At 53.7% G+C, this 26043-nt stretch overlaps 12 protein-coding genes across 12 annotated transcripts; 9 read left to right on the top strand and 3 right to left on the bottom strand.

Annotated features, from left to right (window-relative positions):
- Window positions 1-227: 227 nt before the first annotated feature.
- Window positions 228-1519, top strand: J3D65DRAFT_682438 (pectin lyase fold/virulence factor; the record flags this gene model as incomplete). The annotated part of the gene is made up of 2 exons (XM_066803760.1): window positions 228-628; window positions 652-1519. The coding sequence occupies 2 exons, from the start codon at window positions 228-230 to the stop codon at window positions 1394-1396; spliced, it is 1146 nt and encodes a 381-aa protein (XP_066659530.1). The 3' UTR covers window positions 1397-1519.
- On the top strand, window positions 1489-3237 carry J3D65DRAFT_13494 (mitochondrial trans-2-enoyl-CoA reductase). Its single transcript, XM_066793931.1, has one exon. It carries the CDS (start codon window positions 1623-1625, stop codon window positions 2814-2816), a length of 1194 nt encoding a protein of 397 aa, XP_066659529.1. The 5' UTR covers window positions 1489-1622; the 3' UTR covers window positions 2817-3237.
- A 2115-nt stretch (window positions 3238-5352) lies between these two features.
- On the top strand, window positions 5353-6490 carry J3D65DRAFT_13421 (pectate lyase-domain-containing protein). Its single transcript, XM_066793928.1, has 4 exons — window positions 5353-5773; window positions 5829-5902; window positions 5954-6137; window positions 6188-6490. Exons 1-4 carry the CDS (start codon window positions 5440-5442, stop codon window positions 6349-6351), a joined length of 756 nt encoding a protein of 251 aa, XP_066659528.1. The 5' UTR covers window positions 5353-5439; the 3' UTR covers window positions 6352-6490.
- A 406-nt stretch (window positions 6491-6896) lies between these two features.
- Window positions 6897-9816, top strand: J3D65DRAFT_609116 (alkaline-phosphatase-like protein). Its single transcript, XM_066798654.1, has 5 exons — window positions 6897-7405; window positions 7608-7719; window positions 7769-7792; window positions 7843-8017; window positions 8065-9816. The coding sequence occupies exons 1-5, from the start codon at window positions 7274-7276 to the stop codon at window positions 9350-9352; spliced, it is 1731 nt and encodes a 576-aa protein (XP_066659527.1). The 5' UTR covers window positions 6897-7273; the 3' UTR covers window positions 9353-9816.
- A 16-nt stretch (window positions 9817-9832) lies between these two features.
- J3D65DRAFT_13265 (uncharacterized protein) lies at window positions 9833-10682 on the top strand. Its single transcript, XM_066793909.1, has 2 exons — window positions 9833-10115; window positions 10184-10682. Exons 1-2 carry the CDS (start codon window positions 9874-9876, stop codon window positions 10551-10553), a joined length of 612 nt encoding a protein of 203 aa, XP_066659526.1. The 5' UTR covers window positions 9833-9873; the 3' UTR covers window positions 10554-10682.
- On the top strand, window positions 10336-11938 carry J3D65DRAFT_13307 (uncharacterized protein). The gene is made up of 4 exons (XM_066793917.1): window positions 10336-10514; window positions 10562-10641; window positions 10691-11302; window positions 11351-11938. Exons 2-4 carry the CDS (start codon window positions 10633-10635, stop codon window positions 11621-11623), a joined length of 894 nt encoding a protein of 297 aa, XP_066659525.1. The 5' UTR covers window positions 10336-10514; window positions 10562-10632; the 3' UTR covers window positions 11624-11938.
- On the top strand, window positions 11701-13358 carry J3D65DRAFT_682386 (putative serine dehydratase domain-containing protein; the record flags this gene model as incomplete). Its single annotated transcript, XM_066803759.1, has 2 exons — window positions 11701-12286; window positions 12348-13358. The coding sequence occupies exons 1-2, from the start codon at window positions 12113-12115 to the stop codon at window positions 13356-13358; spliced, it is 1185 nt and encodes a 394-aa protein (XP_066659524.1). The 5' UTR covers window positions 11701-12112.
- Window positions 13359-13410: 52 nt separating this feature from the next.
- On the bottom strand, window positions 13411-15842 carry J3D65DRAFT_13275 (MIP aquaporin). The gene is made up of 2 exons (XM_066793910.1): window positions 14364-15842; window positions 13411-14302 (listed from the first exon to the last, which is right to left on the bottom strand). Exons 1-2 carry the CDS (start codon window positions 15603-15605, stop codon window positions 13463-13465), a joined length of 2082 nt encoding a protein of 693 aa, XP_066659523.1. The 5' UTR covers window positions 15606-15842; the 3' UTR covers window positions 13411-13462.
- Window positions 15843-17453: 1611 nt separating this feature from the next.
- Window positions 17454-19196, top strand: J3D65DRAFT_643424 (GPI transamidase component PIG-S; the record flags this gene model as incomplete). The annotated part of the gene is made up of 2 exons (XM_066802087.1): window positions 17454-17687; window positions 17739-19196. 2 exons carry the CDS (start codon window positions 17454-17456, stop codon window positions 19194-19196), a joined length of 1692 nt encoding a protein of 563 aa, XP_066659522.1.
- Window positions 19197-19743: 547 nt separating this feature from the next.
- On the top strand, window positions 19744-21347 carry J3D65DRAFT_609096 (beta-lactamase/transpeptidase-like protein). Its single transcript, XM_066798653.1, has 3 exons — window positions 19744-20375; window positions 20426-20717; window positions 20777-21347. Exons 1-3 carry the CDS (start codon window positions 19803-19805, stop codon window positions 21205-21207), a joined length of 1296 nt encoding a protein of 431 aa, XP_066659521.1. The 5' UTR covers window positions 19744-19802; the 3' UTR covers window positions 21208-21347.
- J3D65DRAFT_609093 (uncharacterized protein) lies at window positions 21190-22718 on the bottom strand. Its single transcript, XM_066798652.1, has 2 exons — window positions 22525-22718; window positions 21190-22462 (listed from the first exon to the last, which is right to left on the bottom strand). The coding sequence occupies exon 2, from the start codon at window positions 22436-22438 to the stop codon at window positions 21470-21472; it is 969 nt and encodes a 322-aa protein (XP_066659520.1). The 5' UTR covers window positions 22439-22462; window positions 22525-22718; the 3' UTR covers window positions 21190-21469.
- A 709-nt stretch (window positions 22719-23427) lies between these two features.
- J3D65DRAFT_609089 (uncharacterized protein) lies at window positions 23428-25255 on the bottom strand. Its single transcript, XM_066798651.1, has one exon. The coding sequence runs from the start codon at window positions 24924-24926 to the stop codon at window positions 23676-23678; it is 1251 nt and encodes a 416-aa protein (XP_066659519.1). The 5' UTR covers window positions 24927-25255; the 3' UTR covers window positions 23428-23675.
- Window positions 25256-26043: the final 788 nt, after the last annotated feature.

The following is a 26043-nucleotide window of genomic DNA, read 5'->3' as shown; positions in this document are numbered from 1 at the left end:
TTCCAACCCCCTCATCCCCGCAATTTTCTATTTCCTTTTTACGACGGAGGTACTGGTCAAGTCTGCAGCTTTGGAAGTTGAAATTTGTTCCGTGTGACTGTCAGGCCCCCTGTTCGTATATGTCATGCCTCGGAGTCCTGAAATGTGTAAAAGCTGGCCGTCAGGGACATGCTCAGGCCAAAAAGCTTGTCTCTCGTGTATGCATTTCTGGCATTGTCACGATCGTCATGTCTGTCTTCAAATCAAGCTTAAATCGAAGCTTGTTGATTAGCTTCACTGCGACACTCCTTGTTCGTGCCTCACATGCAACATCATTACCATTCAACCGCACCGAATGTCAAGCATCCACCACCGATCCTCTCCAAGGCTGTCCTTTGGGAACGCTGCTCGTTGGCACAAACGCCACCAACACTTCCTCTTTTACCAGCATCCAGTCTGCAATACTCTCTCTTCCTCGCGACAACTCCTCTGCCACAATTCTGATTCTCCCGGGTGTATATGAGGAACAGCTCAACATTACTCGCCCCGGTCCATTGAATCTGCTTGGCCAAACCGAATCTCCGCTCAATGCCTCCTCTAACACCGTGAGCGTGATCTGGCACGAGGCAACCGGCAACGATGTCAACACGTTCGATAATGCCTATACCTCAGTGCACCTACCCTCGAAAGCAGCCTCACCGGGTCGGGTCCAACGGGATACGCCGTTCCCGCGAATATCTCATTTGGCACGTCTGACTTTCGTGCTTACAACCTCGACTTTACCAACGACTACCTTCCTTATTCAGCGGGACCAAGCCTGGCAGTAGGTGTCAGCTATGCCAACGCGGCCTTTTACTACACACGCTTCTTCAGCTACCAGGACACTGTTTACGTCGGCAAGCGAGGAAATGCCTATTTCCACCAATGTGTTATCGCCGGACAGACGGACTTTCTGTACGGCTTCGGAACCCCATGGATCGAGAATTCGACGCTGCTGTTGCGCGGCTGCGGTGGCGGCATCACGGCGTGGAAGGGCACAAACACGACGACGCCAAACAAGTACGGCGTCTACGTGCACGCGTCATCCGTCGTACCCGCAAACACCTCCATCGCAGCCGATATCAAGGGCAAATGCAGCCTGGGCCGGCCTTGGAACAGTCTTCATCGTTCCATCTTTGCGCAGACATATTTGAGCGAGGCGATACGAGCGGAGGGCTACACGGCGTGGAGTTCGTCGGAACCGCGTGTCGATGCAGTGACTTTCATGGCCGAGTTCGACGATTTCGGGCCTGGGTGGGATCTGGAAGGCCGGAAGGCTGGAAATGTGACGAGAGTGTTGACGGAGGAGGAATGGTTTTCGTTTTCAGGGCCTGAAAAAGTTTTTGAAGACGGTGCAGCTTGGGTGGACGAGGAATGAGCCGGTCGATGAATTGTCATAAGAAGATCTAAAGGTCTGGGTTTTGAGAAGAACAAAGTAGACTGGGTTTGGTTAATATCGACTTCCCGTTGGCCGAAGCCGACGGCCCGCCAACCTTGGTATGACGTCGGGCTGAAGCTCTGACCACAAATTCCAAACACCTCAAGCCCCGCGAACTTTCACGCTTGCTTCTTCCACAACAGCCACTCCTCAGACTCAAGTGACTATGGCATCGACCCGGATTCTCTCGACGGCCGCAAGGCCTTTCGCTTCTCCCGCTCGCGCCTTCGGTCACCCCGCCGTTTCGCAGATTCGTCGCATCTCCGCATACGGCTACGAGCAAGCCCGAGCCCTCGTCTTCAAAGATTATGGCGAGCCCGAAAACGTTCTAAGCCTACACACTCACTCGATATCCCCCGCACATGGCGATGCACTTACCCTCCGTTTCCTCGCCTCTCCGATCAATCCAGCCGACATCAACCAAATCCAAGGCGTATACCCATCCAAGCCGACCTTCACCACCACCATGAGCACACCAAACCCAATCGCTGTGGGTGGTAACGAGGGAGTCGCCGAAGTCATCGCCGCTGGCACCGGAGTAAAAGGCGTCGCGAAAGGAGACTGGGTCATCATGAAGCAACCAGGATTTGGGACCTGGCGCACGCACGCTCAGACGGATGCCAGCAACCTTGTCAAGATCGACAATCATGATGGGTTGACACCTATCCAAGTCGGCACTGTGAGCATCAATCCGTGTACCGCGTACCGAATGTTGACCGGATTCGCCGAAATGAAAGAGGGCGACTGGTTCGTGCAGAACGGCGCCAACTCCGGCGTTGGGCGTGCAGCGATCCAACTCGGCAAGCTGTGGGGATACAAGAGCATCAATGTAGTCCGAGACCGACCTGATCAGGCACAGACGGAAAAGTTGAAGCACGAATTGAAAGATTTGGGCGCCGACATCGTAGTTACCGAAGCAGAGCTGTTGGAGCGCGGCTTTGGTCAGCGCGTGAAAGAATGGACAAATGGCGGCCGTGAACGCCTACCGCTTGCCCTCAACTGCGTGGGGGGTAACTCAGCCACTGCACTTTCGAAGCTCTTGAGTCCATCGGGTCACCTCGTCACGTACGGCGCAATGTCCAAGCAGCCAGTGCAGCTTCCGACCGGCTTGCTCATCTTCAAAGACATCCACTTTGATGGATTCTGGGTAAGCAAGTGGGGCAAGGACCATCCAGAAGACAGGAAGAAGGCTGTGAACCATGTCCTGGACTTGATACGCCAAGGAAAATTCAAAGACACGCCTGTGGACGAGGTCGAATGGGAGTGGGAGACGAAGCAAGACACTTTGGTGAAGGCAGTGCAGGGCACGCTCGAAGGGTTCAGGAATGGAAAGAGCGTTTTTGTCTTTGGAAGGACATGATCCAAAGGCGACGGTGGACAACGGTAAATATTTTCAAGAACCAATGTACATTTTTGGGTCCACCCAACCCAGCTACACTGAGACTGCAGGCACGACACTTCTTGATAATTCATTCATGCCAAAGGATACGGATGGCCTGAAGACAGGGCGACATTCTCTCCTTATCCCCAGTCAAACTTTCAGCAAAAACTGCAACCTTCATGCTCAAGACTTCGAAGTTTGATTCATCACCTACGACAGAGCAAAGCCAAGCGATCGAGTTTTCCGAAAGACCCCGAACCATTCTGGAGAAAGCACTGGTCTCGCATTGACTTAATCTCATCCCTTCGATCAAGATCTCCAGCGCGCGATAGGGCGCATCGTCCTCGCCAACACATCTGATTTCTCGAGACGCGCCTCCACGACTCAGAGCCGACTTGGCTGTCACAAGTCTCCGCGCGAGACCTGAACCAAAGATTTTCTTGAGCCCGAGGCTGTGTTGTAAAGCTATGTCGCAAATCAAACCATCGAAGCTTTCAGATGTTTGCTGACTTCGATTTCTTGGAAAAGTTCAGCAATTTCGAGAACAAGTGTCTGGCAAGAACGTCAGCATAAAAAAAGGAGATTGATCAAATTCAGCAAGCACAAGACCCCGGGATGATTGCTCTGGAACGACCTGCATCGTAGAGAGAAACTTGGCTAACTTCCCTCTTGAACAGGCAGCTCGAGATCTAGGCACATCATTCCTGACAAAAGGCCGCAGTTGGAGCGACTGGCCGCGAAGTTCGCGGTCTGTTGTCAGGTTGGATCCACGGAAAAATTCTTATGCATCTTGCCTAGGCCTACAACATCAGTGATATACTATGGTTCAGTGGAGCTGCCGAGAAAGCCATTTCTGTCGAGTCGTGGTTCCCTCATCGCAAAGATTTCCAGGAGCCGACTTCCAGAAGCTTGTCAGAGCGGACGGGCAGGCCAGGAATCTTCCGAACAGTCAAGGCCTTGGCCTTTTCTTGACGCTAGGTATTTGGATTTGAGATTCGCAAAACCCGGGCGTCTTGGGCTGCACTTGCATTTGCGGCCTTCTCCATATGGAGCTCGCATCCTGAAGTGGAACCGTCTGGTTGCATCATGAGCGGAAGCTGATACTGCTGCAGCTACCTGTCTCGATGGACTCCAGCCTGGAATAACCCCGTGTGGAAAGGGTGCTTAGACCAGCGCACAACTTGCTCGCTTTTCGAACGTCCAATTGAAATGGTAGATTCTGACCAGCTTCCGAGGTCTGATTACGTCTCCATTGTTTTAAGCTCGCGTGGCTTTCGGGCTGTCCCCATGCGCCCCGTTATGGCTTGCATGGCATAGTTCCGTTTCACGTTACGACTTACGAATCAAGAGCTCGGTCGACTGCTCTGTCATTTCTTGCATTTCCTCTCTCGCATTGCTGGAACAAAACAAAGTTTCGGCTACCCATTGATTCCTCTTGCTTCTGTTCAACTCTCAAAACTCGAACGCAAACGCCAGTCCGCTTTCTTAGTTGGACCCCTGGACTGCGGACATCGTTCCTTCAAGTGTGAACGAGCCCTCCTGCCAAGGATAGCGACCCTAGACAAGTGCGTTGGAGGCATTCAGCCTTGTGCGCCCCGAAACTTTAAGCACAGCGGAAAAGGGTCTATCCCAGCCGGCAACCCAGCCGAATCGACCTCGGAGCTCCCAAAACGGCTAGCAAGCCTGGTGGCTGATCAAGCTTACTGGTCACGGTTGTTTCTACGAACAGCGTTTCAAAGCGTTGACGCACATGAGCAACGATGTGGAAGGTGACCACCAGGTGTCCAAGGAGGCAACCATCAGCGGGACGAGAGCTTGGCGCCGCGTCGGACAGCGGAACGGGCTGGCCATCGCCTTGCAACTATTGTCTCAGGGTGATCGCGGACTGCTGAGCGGGAGGCATAGCCTGCTTAGCGTGCTATTACTCAGTGGAGCAGCCCCAGAAGCCCCCAGAACGCGGACACCATTCTTAGTGGTCAATGCACAGCAGGAGACTCCTGTCATCAATCTGCACTGGCCAGTGACCATTCAGATCTCGGATTTGCTACATCATCCGCGTTACTGAATCAGTAAGAAAGGAATCGGTTCTGGGCACAATACCTGCGAAAGACTTGGACACCAACGGAAATCTGGCTTGCCTACCTGTACGCTGAGGGTATTCCGGAAAAAGTGCGAACAGCTCATCGTTACTCCTCGCGTTTCGAACGACGGAAACTCCGAATCGGCTCTTCGTGCCTGGTTTTGTTCGATGGCTTCTCCACATCGCGCCCCTAAACTCCCCCACGTCAATATGAATCCCTTGGCTGTAGATCTCCACTCTGCCAAGGGCACATCATGGAGAACAATGCCTACCGCTCGGCACGCTAGAGACGGGGGAGTTCACCGTTTGGGAAGCCTGAAGAAAAGCCTCATGGCACTGTACAAGTAGAATCTGTACACTATTTAATATGGAGTGGCCAAATTTGTAAGGCATTCATTGTCTCTTTTCCGTCTCTACTGCCCACATCCTCATCCAGTGTTGCCATTGACGCTCTTTTCGTCCCCTTTCACTCAAGTCAGTCTTTCCGGATCATTGTTCGCATTCTTTTTTCGTCTATCGACCATGAAGGTTCTGCCTTTCTTTGCTTTACTCGGAGTCGTCACGGCAGCCCCCGAAGGATTGGAGCGCCGTCAACTTCCGATTCCTCAGGCAAAGGGCAAACAAACCCTTCAGCAAGCAATGAACGTGAAGGGGAATTACGATGGCGGCATGAAGGTGTTTGGAAGGGGTCTCAGATGTCAACCGAATAAAGAGGGAGGTCGGGCGGACGCAGTTTTCGTTGTCCAGCCCGGGGGAACATTGTCCAACGTCATTATCGGTCCGGATATCCAGGAGGGAATCCGTTGTTTGGGAGGTTGCACACTGAACAATTGTTGGTTCCAAAAAGTCTGCGAAGGTACGTTAGGAAGCCCTTTCATGATCTTGCATTCAACAATCTGACCGGCTTCCAGACGCAATTACCGGCAAAGGCAACGGGGACGTGATTATCAATGGCGGTGGCGCGACAGGCGCTTCGGACAAAGTCGTACGTGTGGCCAAAGAGTTCCCGGTGAGATGATAAACTGACAAGATGTAGCTTCAATTCAATGGTCGAGGGACCATGTACGTCAAAAACTTCATCTGCATTGGTTTCGACACGATGTACAGAGCTTGCGGCAACTGTGGCGGCGGCCAGCAAGGCCAGCGTAACGTCGTCTTTCAGGGCGTCAAGGCTCAAAACGGGAAGAGGCTCGTCGGCATTAATTCAAACTTTGGCGATGGTAATTTTGACGTCTCGCCTTCTTTCACGCGCCGTACTGACTTCTTTAAGTGGCGAAAATCCAAAACACCTGCGCTACCAACGTGGAAAGAATTTGTGTCGAGTCGTCGGGCACAGGTGGCGGAGGTGAATCCTCGGAGTCCGGTTCTGGATCGCAGAGCGGTGGTTCTGGATCTAGCAAGAACTGTCAGGTCGGGCAGGTTCCGCAGTGTTGATTTGACATATTCAATATGACCATGACGATTCATGAGCGTGGCTTGGGGGTGTTGTATCTGTTCTTGAATACATCCTGTATCAATTTCTGGAGTGCTTACCAGCGAGGCTGGGTTTCCAAAAATCAAATCAACGATGACCTGTAGTCCCTGCCATGTTCACCGTGTTAAAAAATGTTTTGGTAGTGACGGATCGCCGGGCAGGCTCGGAGTAGCCCGCCCGGGCCGGGATCCCGCCGGGATCCGCGTCCGAGATGACGGCCTTCCCTTTTCGTCAACAATCCATGACGCCATTCGCTAACGGCATCACGACAGTCCGAGTCCACCAAAATGCCGCCAAATCGTCAGTTGTGACAGCATTCGGCGACCAGAATTTGAGTGACACACTCTTTGTTATCTTTCAACACCACCGGCGTAAGGCTGCGCAACCAAGCCTGATGGTACAGCTCGAGGTGATTCGGGAAAGCTGTCAGGCGCGTAGCCGAGGTGACGTCCGCAAGCTGAATGAGATGATGTCTTTCTTTGCCTCGACATGTTCATCATTTGAGAAGTGACAGCTGATCCCACCGCAAAGGAAAGCAATCAGAGCTGACTGAGCGCTCTTCTCGTTACTTTTTCTTACCACATCGTGCGCCTCGCCACTCAGAAGAGAAACAAGACCGCTACTTTCACCGCTACGAAGCCACCGCAGACAACCATTTCCTAGCTCGTGCCCAAGATGCTTGTGTGCCTCCACAGTGGGTCTGGCAGACCTGGTGTCGGTGTCGCCATGTCGGGACCATCCGTGGATCAGGCACGCGAAAGCCGTGCCTCAGCGAAGTCGGTCCCACAAGTTGCTTGGTATAAATGGCCAAAATGTCTGCATCGTGTATCCTTCCCACTGCTTTGAATCCCCCCAGTCCTTGCCGTGCAGGAGCAAAGAAAGATGAAGTTCTCTTCGGCGTTTTTGTTGCTCAGCGGCGCTGTGGCGTTTGCAAAACAGCCCAACATTCTTTTCATTCTCACTGATGACCAGGACATTCACTTGGGATCTCTGGATTACATGCCCAAATTGAAGGTGAGTCGGATTCCTACCACAACTTCGCTTCTGAAACTGCTCAGCCTCTTTTTTCGCGAGGCGGTGCTGTAGCAAGTGCAGGCGGCAGCTGCAACTGCAACGCCCCCGCACTAAGTCGAAGGTCACGCATCGGAGAAGCAACCATTGAATCATCAGCTGGCATTCCACACGTGATGATGACAGGCATTAACGGAATTCCCAGAAATACATTTCTGAACAAGGAACTACCTTCACTCAACACCACTGTACTGTTGCAATTTGCTGTCCGTCCAGAGCAAACCTATGGACTGGCCATGCTGCACATAACACCAATGGTAAGCTTATCTTCGAATTGCGACAGGAATTGAACCTAATCTCATACAGTGACTGATGTAAAACCACCGTGGGGTAAGCAACTCAAACCGAGCGGTGCGATCTCGAAATCTGACCAAACGCAGGCGGTTATTCCAAGGTCGTTTCGGAAGGCTGGAATGACAACTATCTTCCAATATGGATGCAAAATACCGGATACAACACTTACTACTCTGGAAAGTTGTGGAATGGACATACGACCTCCAACTATGATTCTCCGTATGCAGGTGGTTTCAACGGATCGGACTTCCTTCTCGACCCGTAAGTACAGCTGTGGGCTGGCCAGGGTCTTGACTGATACTTTTCAGGTACACTTACAAGTACTACGATGCAAAAATGACGCGGAATGGTGCTGAGCCAGTCAGTTACGCTGGTAACTATTCCACCGATGTTATCTCAGGGAAAATTCAAGGCTTCCTCGATGAAGCTCTTGCGGACGAGAGGCCTTGGTTTGTGGTTGCAGCTCCTATCGCGCCTCACTCCACCCAAGTTACCGACAACGCTACCAACGCCACCTCTCTTCAAATCCCCGAATACGCTGAGCGGCACGCTCACTTGTTCAACAACTACACGATCCCGAGGGATACGAGATTCAATGCTAAGATTCAGGGCGGTGTCAGTTGGATGGCCCACTTGCCAGAGCTCAACTCGACTGTCATTGAATCTTACGATGAGTTTGGACGTGCACGATTGAGGGCGCTGCAGGCCGTTGACGAGATGGTGGAGACTTTGGTTGAAAAACTGGACAAGGCTGGCGTCTTGGACAACACGTACATTGTCTACACGACTGACAACGGCTTCCACATTTCTCAGTACCGTCTTCCGCCGGGCAAGGAGTGCGGATTTGACACGGACATCCATATTCCTCTGATGATCAGGGGTCCTGGTATCGAAGCCAACAAGGAGCTCGACATTGTCACCAGCCACACAGACCTCGCACCCACCATCTTGAACCTCGCCGGCGCGCCGAAAGCCCTTGATGGCAAGATCATCCCGCTTACGAAGGGAGCTGCCGGTAACAAGACTTACGAGCACACCAGCGTCGAGTATTGGGGCACTGCTCTGGCCGAAGGTCTGTACGGATTCAACAACCCCCGCTACATGTACAACAACACGTACAAGGGTCTCCGTCTCATCTCAAACGACTACAACCTCTACTACAGCGTCTGGTGCACCAACGAAATCGAGTTTTACGACGTGAACACCGACCCCGGCCAGATCCACAACCTGGCTGCAGACAGCAGCACGTCCGCAACCTACACTCTCGAGGGCCGCAGTTTTGACCAGGTCATTGCCAGACTGGACACCCTGACTATGGTGCTCAAGTCCTGCAAGGGCGTTGTCTGCACCGAGCCATGGAACTCTCTCTTCCCCAGTGGCGCCGTGGGCAGCCTCAAGGACGCCCTCAAGCCCGAGTATGACACCTTCTTCGCCAAGCAGCCAAAAGTCTCCTACTCTGCTTGCGAGTTGGGATACATTGTGAGCTCCGAGGGTCCGCAGGATTTCAACGTGTACGAGTCGAACAAGACTTTTCTCAAGGTGAACCGCTCGGATCGGGACTTTGAGTATGGCGACGACTGGCACCTCTACACGTAATGCGGAAGCGGGATGGTCCGTTAAATGGCTGTCCGAGTGGAAGCAGAAATGACGAAGAATATTATGATATCGGTGGCTCAAAAACGCATGTAATCAATCAATGAACCATCACCTGAATATCAGCGTATGGGCTCCATTTCGTTCTGAGAAAACTTGTCTAAGAGCCAGAGCCACGGGTTACGCGTCCAGGCTGGCGGTACGATGGGCTGCAGCTACCTGCTTCCATGATTGGTCGCCCGTTTGCTTCCCTGTCTGTACATCTCGCTCTCAGCCTTCGACGGGTGATCGATACTGCCATTATTTTCAGAGTTTAGATGCAATGAATGAGGATGCGAAATTACCTGCCGCTCAAGCCGAAACTCGCGCGGCATGGAAAGCTTTGCCATGAGGCGGAAGGCTCACCGGCCCCCAGAGAAGACTTGTGCGACGAGAGTGGCTGGGGGCGAGCTGACAATGCATGAACTACCCCACGCGATTTTTTCAATCAGCATGCAGTCTCTCTCTTCTAGCTTCCGCTGACAATGAATCCATACCAAGCAGCGGAGTTCCAGTCGTTGAAACGCCGTAGGCGGCGGCCAAAAACGATCGCGCCGCTCCAGGACATATCCGTGGCAGATCTCGCGGGTTTGGAAACGCACGGAGATGTCCAGGTTTTTGGATCGCATGATAGCTTGGGTCGGCTCGCTCGGGAGTATCCTAAACGCGACAGAAGATATCCCGAGGATCAACAATCACTCTTCCGACGCTTTCAAAGAAGCTTGATGTGAGTATTAGCCGATTCGCATCCTGTCAAACGTATCCTAGACTTCAGCTGACATGCATGATCTACAGCGTTGTCCGTCCCGACTCTGATTTGGATAAATTTGGTGCTGCAACATCGAATGACGACCCGGAGCTTCCCACGGTGGATGAAGACATCTCGGTACATCTGCGCAGAGCCGTTAGCTTGGAGCCGCTTGTTTTTGATGCTTACGGCAATGCCAACCACTGGCAAAGTGATGACTTTTTGTTCCACGTTCCATTTTACACCGCCAAAAGCCGGTGTGAAATTCAACAGGATGACTTGCGGAGAGGAATCAAGATTCGCGGGACGTGTGGAAACAAGAGGCTGAAAATGGAGAGCAAGAAGCACGATGTCTACTTCATTAGACAGGCGGTTTCGGTGATTATCGTACCTGGAGCCTCAAAACCCCTTGACTGATTTGCCAGTAGGTTGCTGTCTTCCTTGAGCCGGAGAAACGCTACTACAGCGTGGCAAAGAGGCCCATAGAGAGGTACAAATGGGACAAGTGGGTGGCTCTCGCTGTTGCACCCGAGTTTGTGCTCACCGGGCAGAAGATTGAAGAGCTATTGGAAGGCCGTTTCGACGCGTTGCCACAAGTCGTGGTCTGGAAAAGGACTGACTGGGAAAACGACGACAAGCCATGGCGCAAGTTCAAAAACGCCTATTTCTTCCAGATGCACCTCATAGTTGTGCTCTTTGCGATTTTGGTTGAGCAGTGGAAGAAGAACATGGAGCATGTGGATCGCGTCTGCGATGACATCGAAAACGAGTTGAACGGCAATTTGCCGAATTTTGCTTACTTCCAGAAGGAGTCCCTGGATACACTGGATCGGATATACCGAGCTTCGAAGAATATCGAGACTCTTGAGAAATGTCTCTACTACATCCTGGATGAGAACAACGGCATTTGGCTCAATTTCCGCAACGGGAAAGCAAGAGCCATCATGGGGGACTGGGAGAAAAGACTCAAAGATTTGACGAAAGAAAATGAAAATGAGATGCTCAGCAGAAGACCACCACCTCATAACACCGACAAGGAACGTTACCAGATAGGCTTGTGGAAAGACATTTTGTGGAGCTTCGCCGACAAGCAGATCAATAGCTTCAAGAGAATAAGCGTTCGTCTGGCGGAGAGAAGGGAGAAACTGGAAAGCATGAGACAGCTGGTAAGCTCCTGGCACTCCTGGTGGATCAATGGCTGATGGATGGGGCAGCTCGTCGACCTTTCTCAAACGCGCGCATCGCTCTACGCAAATCGACTCGGAGAGCACGTCAACTACTTGACATACATCAGCATCATATTCCTTCCGCTGGGATTCTGCACGTCTCTCTGGTCGATGAATTACGACCTCCATTCAAGGACATCATTCGTCGTGACCATGTCTCTCATGTCTGTTGTCACGTTGGCCCTCATTGCAGGGCTGATCTTGGGATTGAACTATCGGTTGGGGAGGACAAGTCGACAAAGTCCTGGCTCGATGTTGTGAGGAACCTGTGATCCAAGAGTCGTTGCAAGGCATGGCACATGAAAATCCGTAGAAGGGGGACAGTGCGAAAATACGAGACGCATCCAGGCTCTTTGTAAAGGCGAAGTGGAAAATATTTGACGTTCGTCCACCGGGTTGCTGCTTTCTCAATGCTCCTTCCTTCGGCTCCGATCCTGCCATGTTTGCCACGGAACAGAATGGCCTGACTCGGCTTGGTGTCGAGAGATAGGATGTGAAAATACAATGTTTCGTTGAAGCTGCGAATCGGTGGTAAGGAGGAATTGACGATGGCGAGGGTCGAAAGGTCATGTTATTCGTTGGGCACAAAGATGAGCCGCCGCCCGCTTCATGACATGACACGTCGCCGACCGGCGGGCTTCACGTTTAGCCGATCACATCTCCAACTCCGCATCGCCGATATAAATATAAGCTTCCAAGAAAGAGATTTCGCAAGGTTTGCACTCCAAAGAAAGACACGAATCTCGCGCAATGGTTGATGTACAGCAAGAATTCCTCCAGAGCTTCATCGGCAAGCCGGCGATCGATTTGCCAACCCCGGCATTTGTCCTGAACAAGCCGATTGTGCAAAGAAACTGCCAACGCCTACACGAAGATGTCAAAAGCTTGGGAATCAAATTTAGACCGCATGTCAAGACTCTCAAGGTATTTTTGAGCCTTTGAGATAGCCACCAAACAAACCCAGCCAGCTGACCAAGCAGCGCAGTCCGAAGAGGTGACTCGATTGATGCTCGGAGATGCTGCCAGAGGATGCGTCGCTTCGACCTTACGAGAAATCCGAGGTCTTCTCCCTCTCGCCAAAGAAGGCCTTCTGGACGAAGTGCTCTATGGCCTGCCTGTCCGGCCTGGCGCGCTTCCTCAACTTCTGGAGTACTCGAAAACCGTCAAGGTTCTCGTGATGATTGATCACGAGTCCCAAATCGACGCACTCGAAAAGTTTGCCGAAGCCAACGCTGTCTCTACTCCATGGAGCGCTTTCATCAAAATCGACATGGGAACGCAACGAGCCGGCAAGCCTCTCGCGTCGCCACATCTCAAGCCTCTGATCAACCGCATTGAATCCTCCCCCGCCGTCTCCATCTACGGCTTCTATTGCCACGCAGGGCACTCGTACGGCTCTCGCAGCAAGGAAGCAGCTGCGGAAGTCCTGCACGACGAGGTCAATGCTGCTGTGGAAGCCACCGCTCTCATGGAGAAGCCGGACACGCCCGTCGTCATTTCTTTTGGTTCCACGCCAACAGCGCACGTCGTGTATACGCTGAAAAAGTCTCTCCCGTCCCACATGACGCTTGAACTTCACGCCGGCAACTTCCCCGCCAACGACTTGCAGCAGCTGGGTACGGGCTGTATTGACGAGAATGATCAGGCGATCCGCATCCTCTCCGAGGTCTGTAGCGTGTATCCTGAGCGCAACGAGGCCCTTGTCAATGCCGGTTGTATCGCTCTTGCAAGGGAGCCGGGCCCGATTCCCGGGTACGGAAGGGTGGTTGGGAACTCGGAGTGGCATGTTGGGCGGGTCAGTCAGGAGCACGGAATTCTGGTCAATCATGCCGAGGAAGGCAAAAAGAGCAAGGCCGAGGACGCATTCAAGGTTGGAGATTTGGTGTTTTTGCATGTGCAGCACGCATGCATCACAGCAGCAGCGCATTACTACTACTTTGTCGTAGACGAGCAAGACGTGGTGAGAGAGATTTGGTACCCGTGGAAGGGATGGTGAGTTGAAAGGTTATTGGATTTTTGGAGGACTGCTTGCCATCGACGGAGAGGTTTGACATTGAGAAGCAGATACAAGTCCGGGCAGCGGACAGGAGACAATACATGTCAGGTTCCTGCTGCCGTTCTTTCAGTGCCGTCTTTTGGGGGCGTGCGCAACCGCTCGATCTTCAGCCTGCGAGCCCATTCTTCCCTCCACATCTTTTCAGCTCTCTTGAATCTGGCCCCCGGATAGTTGACGGGGCTCTCCCCGCCGACGAAAATTAGTCCATCGTATAACAGAGCCCCAACGAATGCGCCTGTCAGCGTTGCCCCCCATGGACCGTAGAACCACCATGTGTTTCGAAACAGGTCTGCACCGTAGCCCAACGCAAGCAAAGCTAGCCGTGGGCCCAAGTCTCTGCTCGGATTCATGGCACATCCAGTGTTGTTGCTGAAGGCCATGCACTCCACGGTGATGACAAGTCCCATAATCAATGCCGACATGCCAGCGCCGGGTGGCGCATTGGTGTCGTCGCCTAAGGCAAGGATAGCGATGGTGAGTATAGCAGTTCCCACAAATTCTGTGAAGAAGGCCGTATCGATGTCGACGCTGCGGGGGTAAGTCAAAAATGCCGCCGCTGTGCCTCCCGCACCTAGGTCCGTACCGCCCCACGAGAGAATTATGTCTTGGTAGATGCCAAATGCAATGAGTGTTGCAACAAAAGCGCCCAGTATCTGAGCGAATATGTATCCGGGTACTTTTCGCAGTGGAAAGCCGCGAAACATCCAGAGCGTGAGCGAAACTGCCGGATTGAGATGAGCACCGGATATGCCACCTGCAATGTAGATACCCAACATCGTGGCGAAACCCCACGCAAAGTAGTTAGTAGCAGCATTTCCATTTACGGAGTTGGAGGTGATGGCAGTCAAATCTGCACAAAATCCGAGCGTCAACTGAACTACGACCTTGAGGTTGGAGAAGTCAGTTTCAGTCGCCACAGGATTGAGCGGTGGTATGGTAACTGACTGCTAGAAATTCGGCAAAAGGCTCCCGAAAACGTGTCCGAATCACTGACCAATGCGTGTGATTGTTATGAACCTCATCCTCAGGTATATAAGGCTTGAGGTCCACCTCATCTTCTGACCAATCCTTCTCCTCGTCGTGCAAGTCGTGCTCTGTCGTTGTTGTGGATGCATTATCCGGAAAGCGAACCTCTTCTGTCTCGCCTGTCCTTTGGCCAAAGTAGCCGGGAGAGCATGCCAAGTTAAAGGGCGTGTGCGATCGGGGGAAGTAAGACGACGAACGTCGTCTATCCCAACCAATTTCACCTCCAGAACTTCGACCAGGAGCAAATCTTACTGGTCGCTCTCCAGGAGACAATGCTGCTGAAATAGAACCAAACCGGTCGGTTGCGGAGTTCCTTGAGCCCCAGCGTTGCAGAAAGTTACTCTCTCGCCGCTCTCTTGCGCCACGCAGCTGGTTTGAAATCTTTCCCACGTTGAAGGTTGGCTCAACTTGGCCCTTTTCGAGATCAGAATCGGAGAAAGCTTGATTACCGCCGTCGGCATCTCCGGATACCTCCTGCTCGTCTTCTTGTGGAACCATGCTGGGCCGCACGACGCGGGGCAATGGCTTTGCGAGACCCCATACCGGCCTAGAGTTGACTGGCTGCTCATAAGCCGGATTAAGATCGGCATAACCTGGTTCGACGTAGGGTTGATGAGTTGCCAAAGCGGGCAAGTCAGAGGATCCAGCAAGTGAGATGCCACCGGGAGGTTCGACTGAGGCTACTGTGCCCCTACGATTCGCCAACGTGCCTCGTCTTCTCCTTCTAATTGAACCATTGCGTTGTGAGAATGCAGAAGCGTTGTTACTGGGATATAAGCACAGCCTGGGCTCCTCTGGGATAGCTGGAAGCTCTTCATCTCCCTGGGACGAAGATCTGGGTTTCAAAGGCATCTCGCCGAAGTCTCGAGCGGAAACTGTGGTCTCGGGGAGAGTGGGAGGGTCGTCTGGGACTGAACAGGCGTTTGCGACAGGAGGAACATTTCGAGTTCTCAAAGGAGGCCGAGTTCTCGCGGTTCGTGTATGCTTCGTGCTTTCTCTGCTCGAACCCTCATCAGCCACCGTCAGAGACTGAGGCCCTCTGGGCTGTGTGCCTGTCGGGCTTTCATTGGTCTCGTCCTCATGGGTAACGGTGACTTTTTGGATCTCAGTCCGCCCGAGATCAGGATGATCGGAGACTGGTGTTGATTTGCCGCCCTCCATATCTCTGTCTTCTCCGAAGCCAAGAAGGCCGACTTCCGCAACAGCTGAAATGATTGATCCAGCTGACAACACCTGCAGTGCAGATAAATCAAATAAAGACAAAGGGCTGACCAACTAGAGTTCAAGCGGACGGGTCTGAGAGAAGAGAGAAATATACCCCGAACCAACGCCGCTTGGATCATCGTAAACATGCTCGCTCCATATCCCTAGACTGAGGCAAAGCAACGTAGGTGGGTCTCGACAATAGTTGGAACTCCGTCGCGAATTCGCTCTGGTGATCCAAACTCAGGGCTCACTAAGCGGTCAAGCGCAGCGCGGGGATTCGCGATTTGGGCCAGAACATGTCCAAGACCGTTTCGCAAACCTCTCATTGTGCTGAACTTCGCTGGAATGTCCACTATACGCGTCAGGTGAAATCGCAATCGTCAATTTCGCCAGGTAGACAGTCGCAGCTTGTGGAAGCAGTCTACCATCATGTCATACCATCTTTGCGATCCGTGCAGAAGGGAAGCCAATCCCATCGTGGTCGAATCAGCGACGAGTGGGGCGATCTACATTCGAGCCGAACCACTTGAGAAGTGGGCAAACGTGAGAAATGCCATTGTTTGGGAACCGACTTTTAGCAACACCATGTTCAGTCGGCCGCAATTCAAAGAAAGCGAAAGATTTGCGCGCGGATTAGTGTTTGGATTTATGACGGACTCTGCGAGACAATGGAAGTGTCGTTACTGGATAATAGAAGCCTCATAAAGTTTCTAGAAAATTCCAAGATCGCGGTTTCCACATGGCGCCATCCTGTAGTCAGTGTCCTGGATCCGCAGCTTTGGCTCCTATGCAGGCCTTTGCTGAGACTTGATAGCAAAAGCAGAAGCCAAAGCTTGCGACGTAGAGCCGTGCCTTAGTCGTGGAACTTTTAATCGCCGGTTCCAAGTCTCCAGCCGCGAATCGCAGATCAACCTCTGTTGGAGCCACAGCACAAGCTCGGCCAGCCGCGGAAAATATGGAAATCGCAGCTTCTCTCTGGAACAAAGAGTAGTTTTTTGGGCTTGCACTTTGAGGGCCTGACGGCCAATGGATGGCCATGCTGACCAGGTACGACAGACCCAAGAAACATTGCTCGGAAATAGGAGTAGGCGTGCGTTGAAATCAGGACTCGACCATATCCGCAGGGATCCGATGGTTCCTTGACAATAGTGCGGACATCCCTTGGCGCCACTGCGCGCTTATTCGGATCTGTCTGCCGACGACGCAGTGGGGTACTGACGAAGAGTCGTGTTCAAAAGCCTCGTAGCTACAGGTAGAATCACTGCGGCCCTTGGGAGAATAGCGTAATTGCGGTCTGGCGGCATGGCTTGCAGAAAAAGTTCGCTCAAACCGGGTGGCGGCGAGATCCACGAGTTCCCAGGACGAAACCTCGAGAACCTACCCGCGTAGTAGGAAGGTGGCGCCCCTGGATAGCTGAGGCCAGATAGAGAATCTGGTCCAGGATGGCCCGTTGCATTGCTTGGGCTCTGTAGCTGATTTGGACGATGTCCAGCTCGGAGTGTGACACAAGAATAAGCCAGCAGCTGAGAATGACTGACACAGGCGATAACCGTATCTTGACAATCGAAATTTGGAGAATTGGAAGAGAATGGCTGATGCAAGTGTGAGAAGAAGTCCGAGTCTGCAGGAAGGACGACGGGAGGGAGGGACTGCCAGGTGGACGACGTGCGAGTCTGTGCGCAGTCGGCATGTCGGCTCGCCCCGATCTTGGCCCCAGAGGTGCAAGCGGAGCCGCGACGGCGACGCGCTCCCAACCCTGCCTGTTTCTTCCAAGCCAGGTACACACCTACATTCGACATCATCATGGCTGACGTGGTCGAGGACCATGCCAAGTCACCAAATGGCGCGGTAGAAGCCATTGACAAACCTCGATCGCCCCCCCCAGAAACCACCAAGAGCATCACCACACGGCGACTTGTCATCTCCTCCTTCTGGGCCATCGTCATCTTTCTAGGCTTACCATTATGGTGGAAAACGACAACAATTTACCGTGCCCAACTGCCTCTTCAATCCATGTTCGATTGGTCTGATGGCAAGGTAAACAGAACGCTTTGCTCAGCCTGAATAGGAGCTCATTCTCTCGCGTAGGCCTGTCGTCCTGTCTTCCCACTGCGCATAGCTATCGACGCTCCTACATTACCTTCCGCAGATGCGCGACATCTCTTGAGAACCACACAGCATGCACTCGATGATCTCAACGACTTTTCGGCCCACCATCTCCGCCTCTTGCTGGCGAACCCTTCGAAACGTAACTCCTCGGGAAGCAATGGACAAATAGACTACGACGATGGGCAACTACAGGGAGAAGCAGACATCGCGTTGACCATTTCGCTGATTCCAGCTCACGATGGCGCAACTCCGCGAGCCGAGCTTCAAAAATACGCGCCGAACCTCGACATATACTACGCGCCGAATCAGATACCCTCTCCGTCATCTACATCGTCTCCTCTGGCCACATTCATCGCAAACGAGTTGCAGAACATATTCGCCGAGGAGCAGGCGGCATTGGCATACTTGCTTTCGAGCAGTAGTAATGGTCAAATGGCGCGTGTAAAGTCTCTCCCTCCGGAGACGGCTGCTGCGATGGAACGCCAAAAGACACGATCTTTCAAGTACGCTCCTACGTATCACTTGACATTCTCGCTTTTTACTCCTGGATCAGCTCCCTCAGCCTGGGATATTGGGGCCGCGCTGGAGGAGTACATCGCGCCTTTACTTCACTCGCTGTCGCCCATCAGCAACTTCACGGTCGATACACAGGTCCAACTGTATGCCACTTTTGCGCCTTCGATTCACAAGCCGGATTTCGATGAGGAGAGACGTGCGTGGACTTTGCGAAGAGAGGATCTCAGTGGCTTCATCAACGCAGCGGAATGGCCTCTGAGTCCTAGCATTGGCATGGGACCTACTGTGAATTTTGTGCTTTATGTTCCTGCGGAAAGTCAGAGCCCCTTGGTGGTAAAGGAGAATGGCGGCCATAGTTGGCTGGTCCCTCAATGGGGGGGAGTGCTGATCCAGAATCCTGCCAGCCCCTCCTCCAACCCTCCTGCGCTGACCAAAGAGGCACTGCGGCCGGCCATGCTCACGTTTTCCAACCAGCTGCTCTCTCTGCTGGGTGTACCGCAGACGCCAGATTCGCTACCGCTGCGCATTTCGACGCTGACACGCATTCATGCTGCGTCTCTCCTCTTCTCCGCTTCTTCCACCCTTGGTTCTCTGGCTCGTCTTACACAAGCGCTTCCTGGTATAGCAATTCCGGACAATGTCGCCTCCTCTGTCGACCAAACGATTTCTCACCTACAAGCGGCATGTGACGATCTCCGCGAAGGGAGATTTCACAGTGCCTTGGAGCATGCTCGGGTCGCTGAAGCCGGCGCAGAAAAGGCCTTTTTCGAGCGCTCCATGGTCGGACAGGTGTATTTTCCCGACGAGCACAAAGTTGCTGTATATCTCCCATTGTTGGGACCAGTTGCTGTGCCTCTCGTGATGGCAGCATTAAAGGAGGTAAAGAAGATCAGTGCGAGACGCATGTCCAAGGCTTCTTGATGCGCGAAGAGCCATCAACAAGTCCCTTGAACTGCGAGAGTCCCGCGATACTCAGCCGTGACGCCAAGGTCCCAGGCGGTCTTTTAATTCGGTGCGCTTTCACAGAGCCTTGCATCCGCTCCAACGGAAATTGAAGGCGCTGGCTGCAGCGGATTCGGGATTACGGAATGTGCCCGTGCTCAGTACTACACTACCACTTCTCAGTCGGTGTGCGAGTCAGATAGACCGAGCACAAAAAGCTTCCGAACCCGAATCGTGTACTCCAACCGGGCTCTAATAAAAAAGGGGGAAGCGACGGCACTCTCGCGGGTGGTTTGGTGACCGCCAGCGTCGTGCCAGACTCAGCCCTACCCCGCTTGCAGAAGCCCACGAGGAGTTCCCTGCTTGGACGAACCTACCCTCGGTCTGAAGGAGCTTTGCGCCATTCAAAGCTCACGAAGAGCGATGAAGCTTTCCGCCAAAACCCCGCTTGGCAACCCCACTAGGCGTGGAGAAACGACGGCGGGGTATATGTGTGCTCTGTTCGAGCAGCATTGGGCCTAGGCAGTCAGCTTCCAATTTGCAGGGCAATTTAGCCAAAGCTGAACCGCACGTTTTTCTAGCACTATGACAGTTATCAATCGATTAAAACTTCTCCTATCGCACAACACACGTCCAAACATGCCTACAAGCGCTCAGCCGACAGAAGTCATCGCCAACACTCTCGATGGCACAATTGCCAAAGGATCGGTTGCCGGCATGGTCTTCGTCGCTGTTGACAAATCTGGCGACCTTTTGAGCCATCATTGCGCTGGAAAACGCGGAAAAGACAGCAATGACTCTATGGACTTGGATACCGTGTTCTGGATTGCGAGTTGCACCAAGCTCATCACTGGCATCGCCTGCATGCAGCTAGTTGAACAAGGAAAAATTTCCCTGGACGACTCTGATTCCCTGTACGCGGCTGTACCTGAGCTCAAGGAGAAGAAGGTGCTCGAAAATGGCAAGCTGGTGGACAAGAAGCGCGAAATCACTCTACGCATGCTGCTCGACCACACTGCTGGGTTTGGATACGCCTTTTTTGACCCTCGCGTGAGAGATTATGGCTACCCTGCCGGCATCGACGAGTTCTCGGGCGACGCAAGCGACATTCTGGACGTCCCATTGGTGAACCAGCCAGGAGATTTGTGGGAGTACGGTGTACGTCCTCGAGGTTTCCCAACTCAGACGGAGAATTGACACCCTCACAGACCAACATTGATTGGGCCGGTCTCGCCGTCGAGCGCCTTTCCGGACTGACCTTGAACGACTATTTCCACAACCACATCTTCGAGCCACTGGGTTTGAAGAATGTCAGCATGTTTCCAACGGATGAAATGAAGAAGAATCTGGCCATCATGCAGCAAAAGTATCCCGACGGATCTCTGTTCCAAAGAAACCACCTCCTGAGACGCAGCATGACGGCGCGCACCCCCGAGGAGCGCGCGCGCATTTTCAACTCGGGAGGCGCAGGCTGCTTCGCAAAGCCAATTGAGTACTGCCGTAAGTTGTACACCTCCTACTTGCAATATGTGCCTTCTGTGCTCACCAATCTCGCACAGAAATCCTCGCGACACTGCTGAACAACGGCACATCGCCCAAAACGGGCGCCCAGATCCTATCGCCTAGCACCGTCGACGCCATGTTCACCAACAGCATTCCCTCGCAACCCGACTTCGCCCGCGGCGGCGTCCCCGACGCTATGCCCATGCTGACCAACCCCATCTCGGAGCTGTACCCCATACCGGGCAACCCGCCCCAGGGCTGGGGCCTCACGTTCATGCTGACGAATTTGGACGGCAAGTCCAAGACTTGGAGGGGCCGCTGCACGGGCAACTGGGCCGGACTTGCGAATTTGTTCTACTGGGTTGATAGGGAGAAGGGCATCGCTGGCATGATTGCGAGCCAGACGCTTCCTTTTGCCGACGCTGATGTGCTAGGGTCGTGGTTTGCGTGCGAGAAGGCGGCGTACGAGGCGAGTGGGAGGGCGTAGTCACTCGTCAAGAATCATCTGGGGAAGTTGTATCGATGTTTTGGGGTTTGAGCTACTAGTAATCAATCATCGCTGCTGAATTTGAACAGGAACAAGACAGACATGCCCGCTCATGCATCCAACTCCAATCCAGTTCCTCCATCTCGACCAAGTCGTGAAGGGCATTACGCCAGATTTTAGCCTTGTGCGATCAAAAGTGGCATCCACAGCCGTCCAAGATCTACTCATTCAGTCACTCTCAACACACATAAGTTGGCAAGTCTCACCACACCGCAGCCCATCCTCCAACCAAAGCAGCAACGACGCATCCCCATTTCCCCGCCCCCCACGCGCCACTGTTGTGCTTCAGACGCCCAGCAGTAGCCGCCGCGGCACTTGTGCTTGTAGGCTGGCCCGCATTTGGCGCCTCCGTCTCAGTGCCCGTCTGCGTTGGCAGAGTCGACGTGGTATTCACGCCACCCGTCGGGCCAGGCGCAATGGTGAAGCCGGTCTCAATGGTCGGCGTAGCACTGGTCGAGTTGGCGAGCGGCGTCGATGTCGTGCTGTAGGACAGCGGCCGGTCCGGAGCGATCGTCTGGTTGTTTTGCGCCGCGTCGTCTGGGTTGGCGAGTTTGGGGTCCAGCTTGACGTCCGACGGATCTTCCGTCTTTTGCTTGTTGCTGCTTCCAAAGTCAGCGGCGGGTGCGAGCGTCTCGTCGGTTGTTGAACGCTTGCGCAGTTCGTCTTCTTCTTCGTCTTCGGCGTAGGATGACGGGAAAATGAGCTCGCCCGTGTCCGAGTCGAGGTCGAAAGCCACAGGGACGGGGGTGGGGCTCTGGTGCTTGTGGTTGTCGCCGTGTCTCGCGCCAGCATCCTCGCCCTCAGTCGAGTCTCGGTCGCCATTGAGCGCGATCCACTCGCCATGCACAGTCTTCAGCCCGCTGCGGCCATGCTTGCCGCTCATCTCCACCAGACACGTGTAATAGTCGCTGTAGCCGCGGGGGTTGCGCTCATTCGAGGCCATGCGCATGTCATCGACGTAGCAGTATGCCGCGCACACGCCGCCGGGCGACACGGCGGCTTTGGCCTCGATGGGCACGACCGAGTTGGTGACGGGCCCGTCGCAGCAGGCGGCAAAAGCGCGCGGCGAGTAGTTTTCGGCGGCGCACACGTAGTTGGTGTTAAAGGTGCGTGGGCGCCACCATTGCTCGGTGGAGGAGAGGTGAGCTGCACCAGGGCCGGGGGACATCATGGTGCAATGACGTCAAGGTGGGACCTAAGGGGTCCAGTTGGTCTGAGTCGGGTGGATGCGAAAGCGATGCGATGCCAGGAACGCACCGCGAACCAAGGTGGTGATACGAAGTCAACCGCGTTGCTTGAGAGAAGCTTCAGCGACGTGCATCGGCATTGGCCGTATTTGAACGGCAGTGGCGGGACAGTTTGCTACCCTGTCCTTGGAACTTCAGATGCGCGTTGCATCAGGCAGCCAAAAGAAAAAGCGCGAGGCAAGAAACGCCTTATATAGAGTTTGCGGACCCCTCGTCAACAAACAGGACCTTTGCTGCACTCACTCCGCCTTTTAGCTGGATTGGTCCACTGTGCAACTCGCAAGACGGTTGGACGGTTGATACCTGCCACTTTGAGCGGCTAACCTGTCGCTCAACCTCATGTCAAGCCATGTGAACCAATCAAGCAGCCAAGAGCTTTGAGCCAGCCTTCGGTCGTGTCCCACTTGGCTCCTCGCAAACCCCTTCTGCAAGCTACAACTGTTGTACTGACACAGGCTGGAGAATGACGCATTTTCGGCAGCAGCAGTAGCGGTGTTTCGTGGTGTCCTCGTTGCGCATGGACCGATGGCTTCAGGGCATGATCCGTCTTGCGCTGTTGTGGCGTATGGGGCATCTTTTGCAGCGCCTTTCACAATTCGCGCTTTCGGAGTATGGAAGAACGGAAGGTTTTGATTGTGTTCACGTTCGCTTCCGGGCTGTCTCTTAGATGGTCCATTTTGCCGTTCATCAATCACTCTTCCGAAGCAAGACCCCCGACCATGATCCAGAGAGTACGTAGGCGGTTGGATGGTCCCGGCCTTTTCTCATGAGAAAGCTTGAGCACTTTCCATCCACCAATCCTGGAGAAGCATCGATTCTTCTTGCCTGTCTCCACCTCCTCTCACAATTTTCCCTATGGCTGGCACTTGGCGAGCAACCGTTTGGTCCTGATCCTAGCCAAACGCCGTTGTGTGGACGAGTGGTCATTGTTAATTCATATCTCTGCATGGGCAATCAAAGAACGGACGTCTTTTGCGTCCATGTGCAGATCGTGATGTTGCATCAATTTGCTGTCATTTAAACATACAGAACCCAGTAGACATTTTCTGGGCAGACGGCCCCCGTTGCTTAGGTGACTTGCTTAGCCAAGTCAAGCAACACAAGCAACATGCCAAGAGAACTGACCACGATACCCAGCTACGAGATGGGTGCGCGTTTAATTCAAGCCCTAGAATCTTCCTTCATCTGCTTCAGTTCGCTCACAACCTTCGCCGTACTCCATCCCTCTTCAAGACCCCGCATCAACAGATCCTGCTCACTCTCAGGCGCCATGCCGCCAGGCGCAGGAGGTCTGGCATCCAAGTTCGTTGGGAAAGGGTATCCTTCGCCGACGGCGGCAACCAGAGCCTTTGCCTCATCCCCGATTCCCTTCTCCTTGGCCAGGCTGCTCATGGCGTCCCAGCACCTCTCCACCAACGGCAGCGAGTCGACCGTCTCCATGGTCTTGCCGAACGCCGAGCTGACCTGGATCAGATTGGCGCTACGCTGAACGTCCGCGGTCTGGTTCTCGCCCGCGGCGTGGAAGAGCGCCGGGTTGAAGAAAACGCCGTCGCCCGTCTCCAGCGGCAAGCTGACCCAGCGGCCGTCAAAGTACTCGACGAACTCGGGGCGCCGGTACGCGACGAAGCCGGGCGCAAACTGCTGGCTGAAGGGCAAGAACCGGGTCGGACCGCTGGCCAGAGGCATGTCGCTGTGCGCGACGGCGCCCTGCAACGTTAGCAGTTGACTGGCGACGTGCATGGCGCGAGGGAACGCGGCGACGGCGTCGGTCGTCTGGAACCCGAGGTGGTAGTCACGGTGTGCGACTTGCGGCTTGCCTCCTGGCCGCACAATGTTGACTTGGGTTGTGATGCGGTAGGCAGGGCCCAGCCACGCGGCGCATATGTGCGCAAGCCATGGGTTCGAGAAGTACTCGGCGAACGTGGTCGGGTCTGCCAGGCCGTGCTTGGAGAAGGAGTTCCAGATGCGCGAGTTGGCGGTTGAGGTTGCAAAGTGGTCGCCCTTGGTCGAGCTGGCTTCGGAGGCGATGATTTTGTTGTAGACTTGGTTGACCGCCTCGATTAAGCTTTTGGATGTGTAGAGGTTCTTGACGACAAAGACTCCGGGTCCGGAAAGCAGAACGTGGTTCCATTCATCCTGGAGGCGGCTGATGCTCTTTGCGTCATCGAGTGAATGGGAGAGCAGGTCGTAGCTTGGAATGTTCTTCTCAACAGAACTGGACAGCGGGTAGCTTTGTTTGCTGATGTTTTGCTCGCAAAGTGCCGCAAAGCCTTCCAGGGACGGCTGCTCGTCTGCGCTAAAGGCCCTTGGTGGAACCAATTTGGTGCTGCCATTAAGGCCATTCTTCTTGGAGCTGACCATTCTGATGGTCGTCTTAATCGCAGGAAAGGCAGTCTGGAGAAACTGGCGCATCAAGCTCTAGATGTCTGGAGTTTGAAGGTGCAAAGGGATGTAGATCAAGACGATAGCCGCCCATTCTCCGCCGTGTTCTTGATTTAAAACTGCCAGAAAGGCGGCTTGCGCGCCTACAGGTTGAATATATATGTAGTGGGAGAAGGGGAAGTAATGACCCGAATCCGACGTCGCTCCCGCGAAATAGTTTCCAAGTGAGTGGTCGATCGAGGCCCTGCTGTTTGGTGGGGCAATCCTCAGCCCCACGTCAGTAAGGTCCAAGGCTTGTTGGTTACAAAAGTCGTGGCACGCACAACAAGAGCAGAGAATCAGTCTCGCCAATCAAGGAGCGTTCATTTACTCCAACCGACGACTGATGTAGAGCGTCCATACGCTGTAACTGACGACTAACAGGGAGCATTCAAGCGCCGAGTGTAGTGATTGGGAGGTTGATTGTGCCATGACTTTTGCTACCAGGCGTTGGTCTCATGTCTGGTTCATCCAAAAGGGCTCGGAACTTCCTCTGCGACAACTCCACAGGAAACGACGGTCACAATTCCAGTCATGACGCCCTTCAGCACTTGTTCCTTGTCGTCGATCATCTGCAGATCATACGCATCAGCCGCCTAACCGCAAGTCGATGCAGACTAGCCAACCAACCAGAGCGTCGGACAACCATGAATATAGTCGTGGGATGTTAGGATTCATCATCAGATGTTCTGTTGTGGATCCTTTGTACCATCAAAAAGTCGTCGGCTGAATGCCTAAACGGCTCTGTGGCCTGCTCGCTTCGCACCGCTTCGCGCCGCTTTGCCCTTGGCGCATGCACCCCACGTCAAAATGCTCTGCTGCAGGATCACAGGCGGTATCTTCCCCATACCGGTGACCGGCAATGGCTTTTAGGTTGGCGCGGGAGCCAGCACTAGCGAGGCCCGGTCTTTAACCCACTTTCTGCAGTGGTGATGTCTCGGCGTGTGGGTCGTTGGAGTTTTCGCCAGAACAAGACACGAGTGCTCTTCGTCAGCTCAAGCAGCCAAACGTCCTTACTCCACATCGAGGGCTCAGGAGGTCCACCTGACCGTTGTGAGGAGGTTGAAGAGCGGAAAAGCATCAGCCGTTTAAGCGCCGGACTAGCCGA

This window comes from Phyllosticta citribraziliensis (assembly GCF_038025025.1).
Source record: "Phyllosticta citribraziliensis strain CPC 17464 chromosome Unknown J3D65scaffold_1, whole genome shotgun sequence".
NCBI classification, from domain to species: domain Eukaryota; kingdom Fungi; phylum Ascomycota; class Dothideomycetes; order Botryosphaeriales; family Phyllostictaceae; genus Phyllosticta; species Phyllosticta citribraziliensis.
This window is presented reverse-complemented; position numbering and strand designations above follow the sequence as displayed.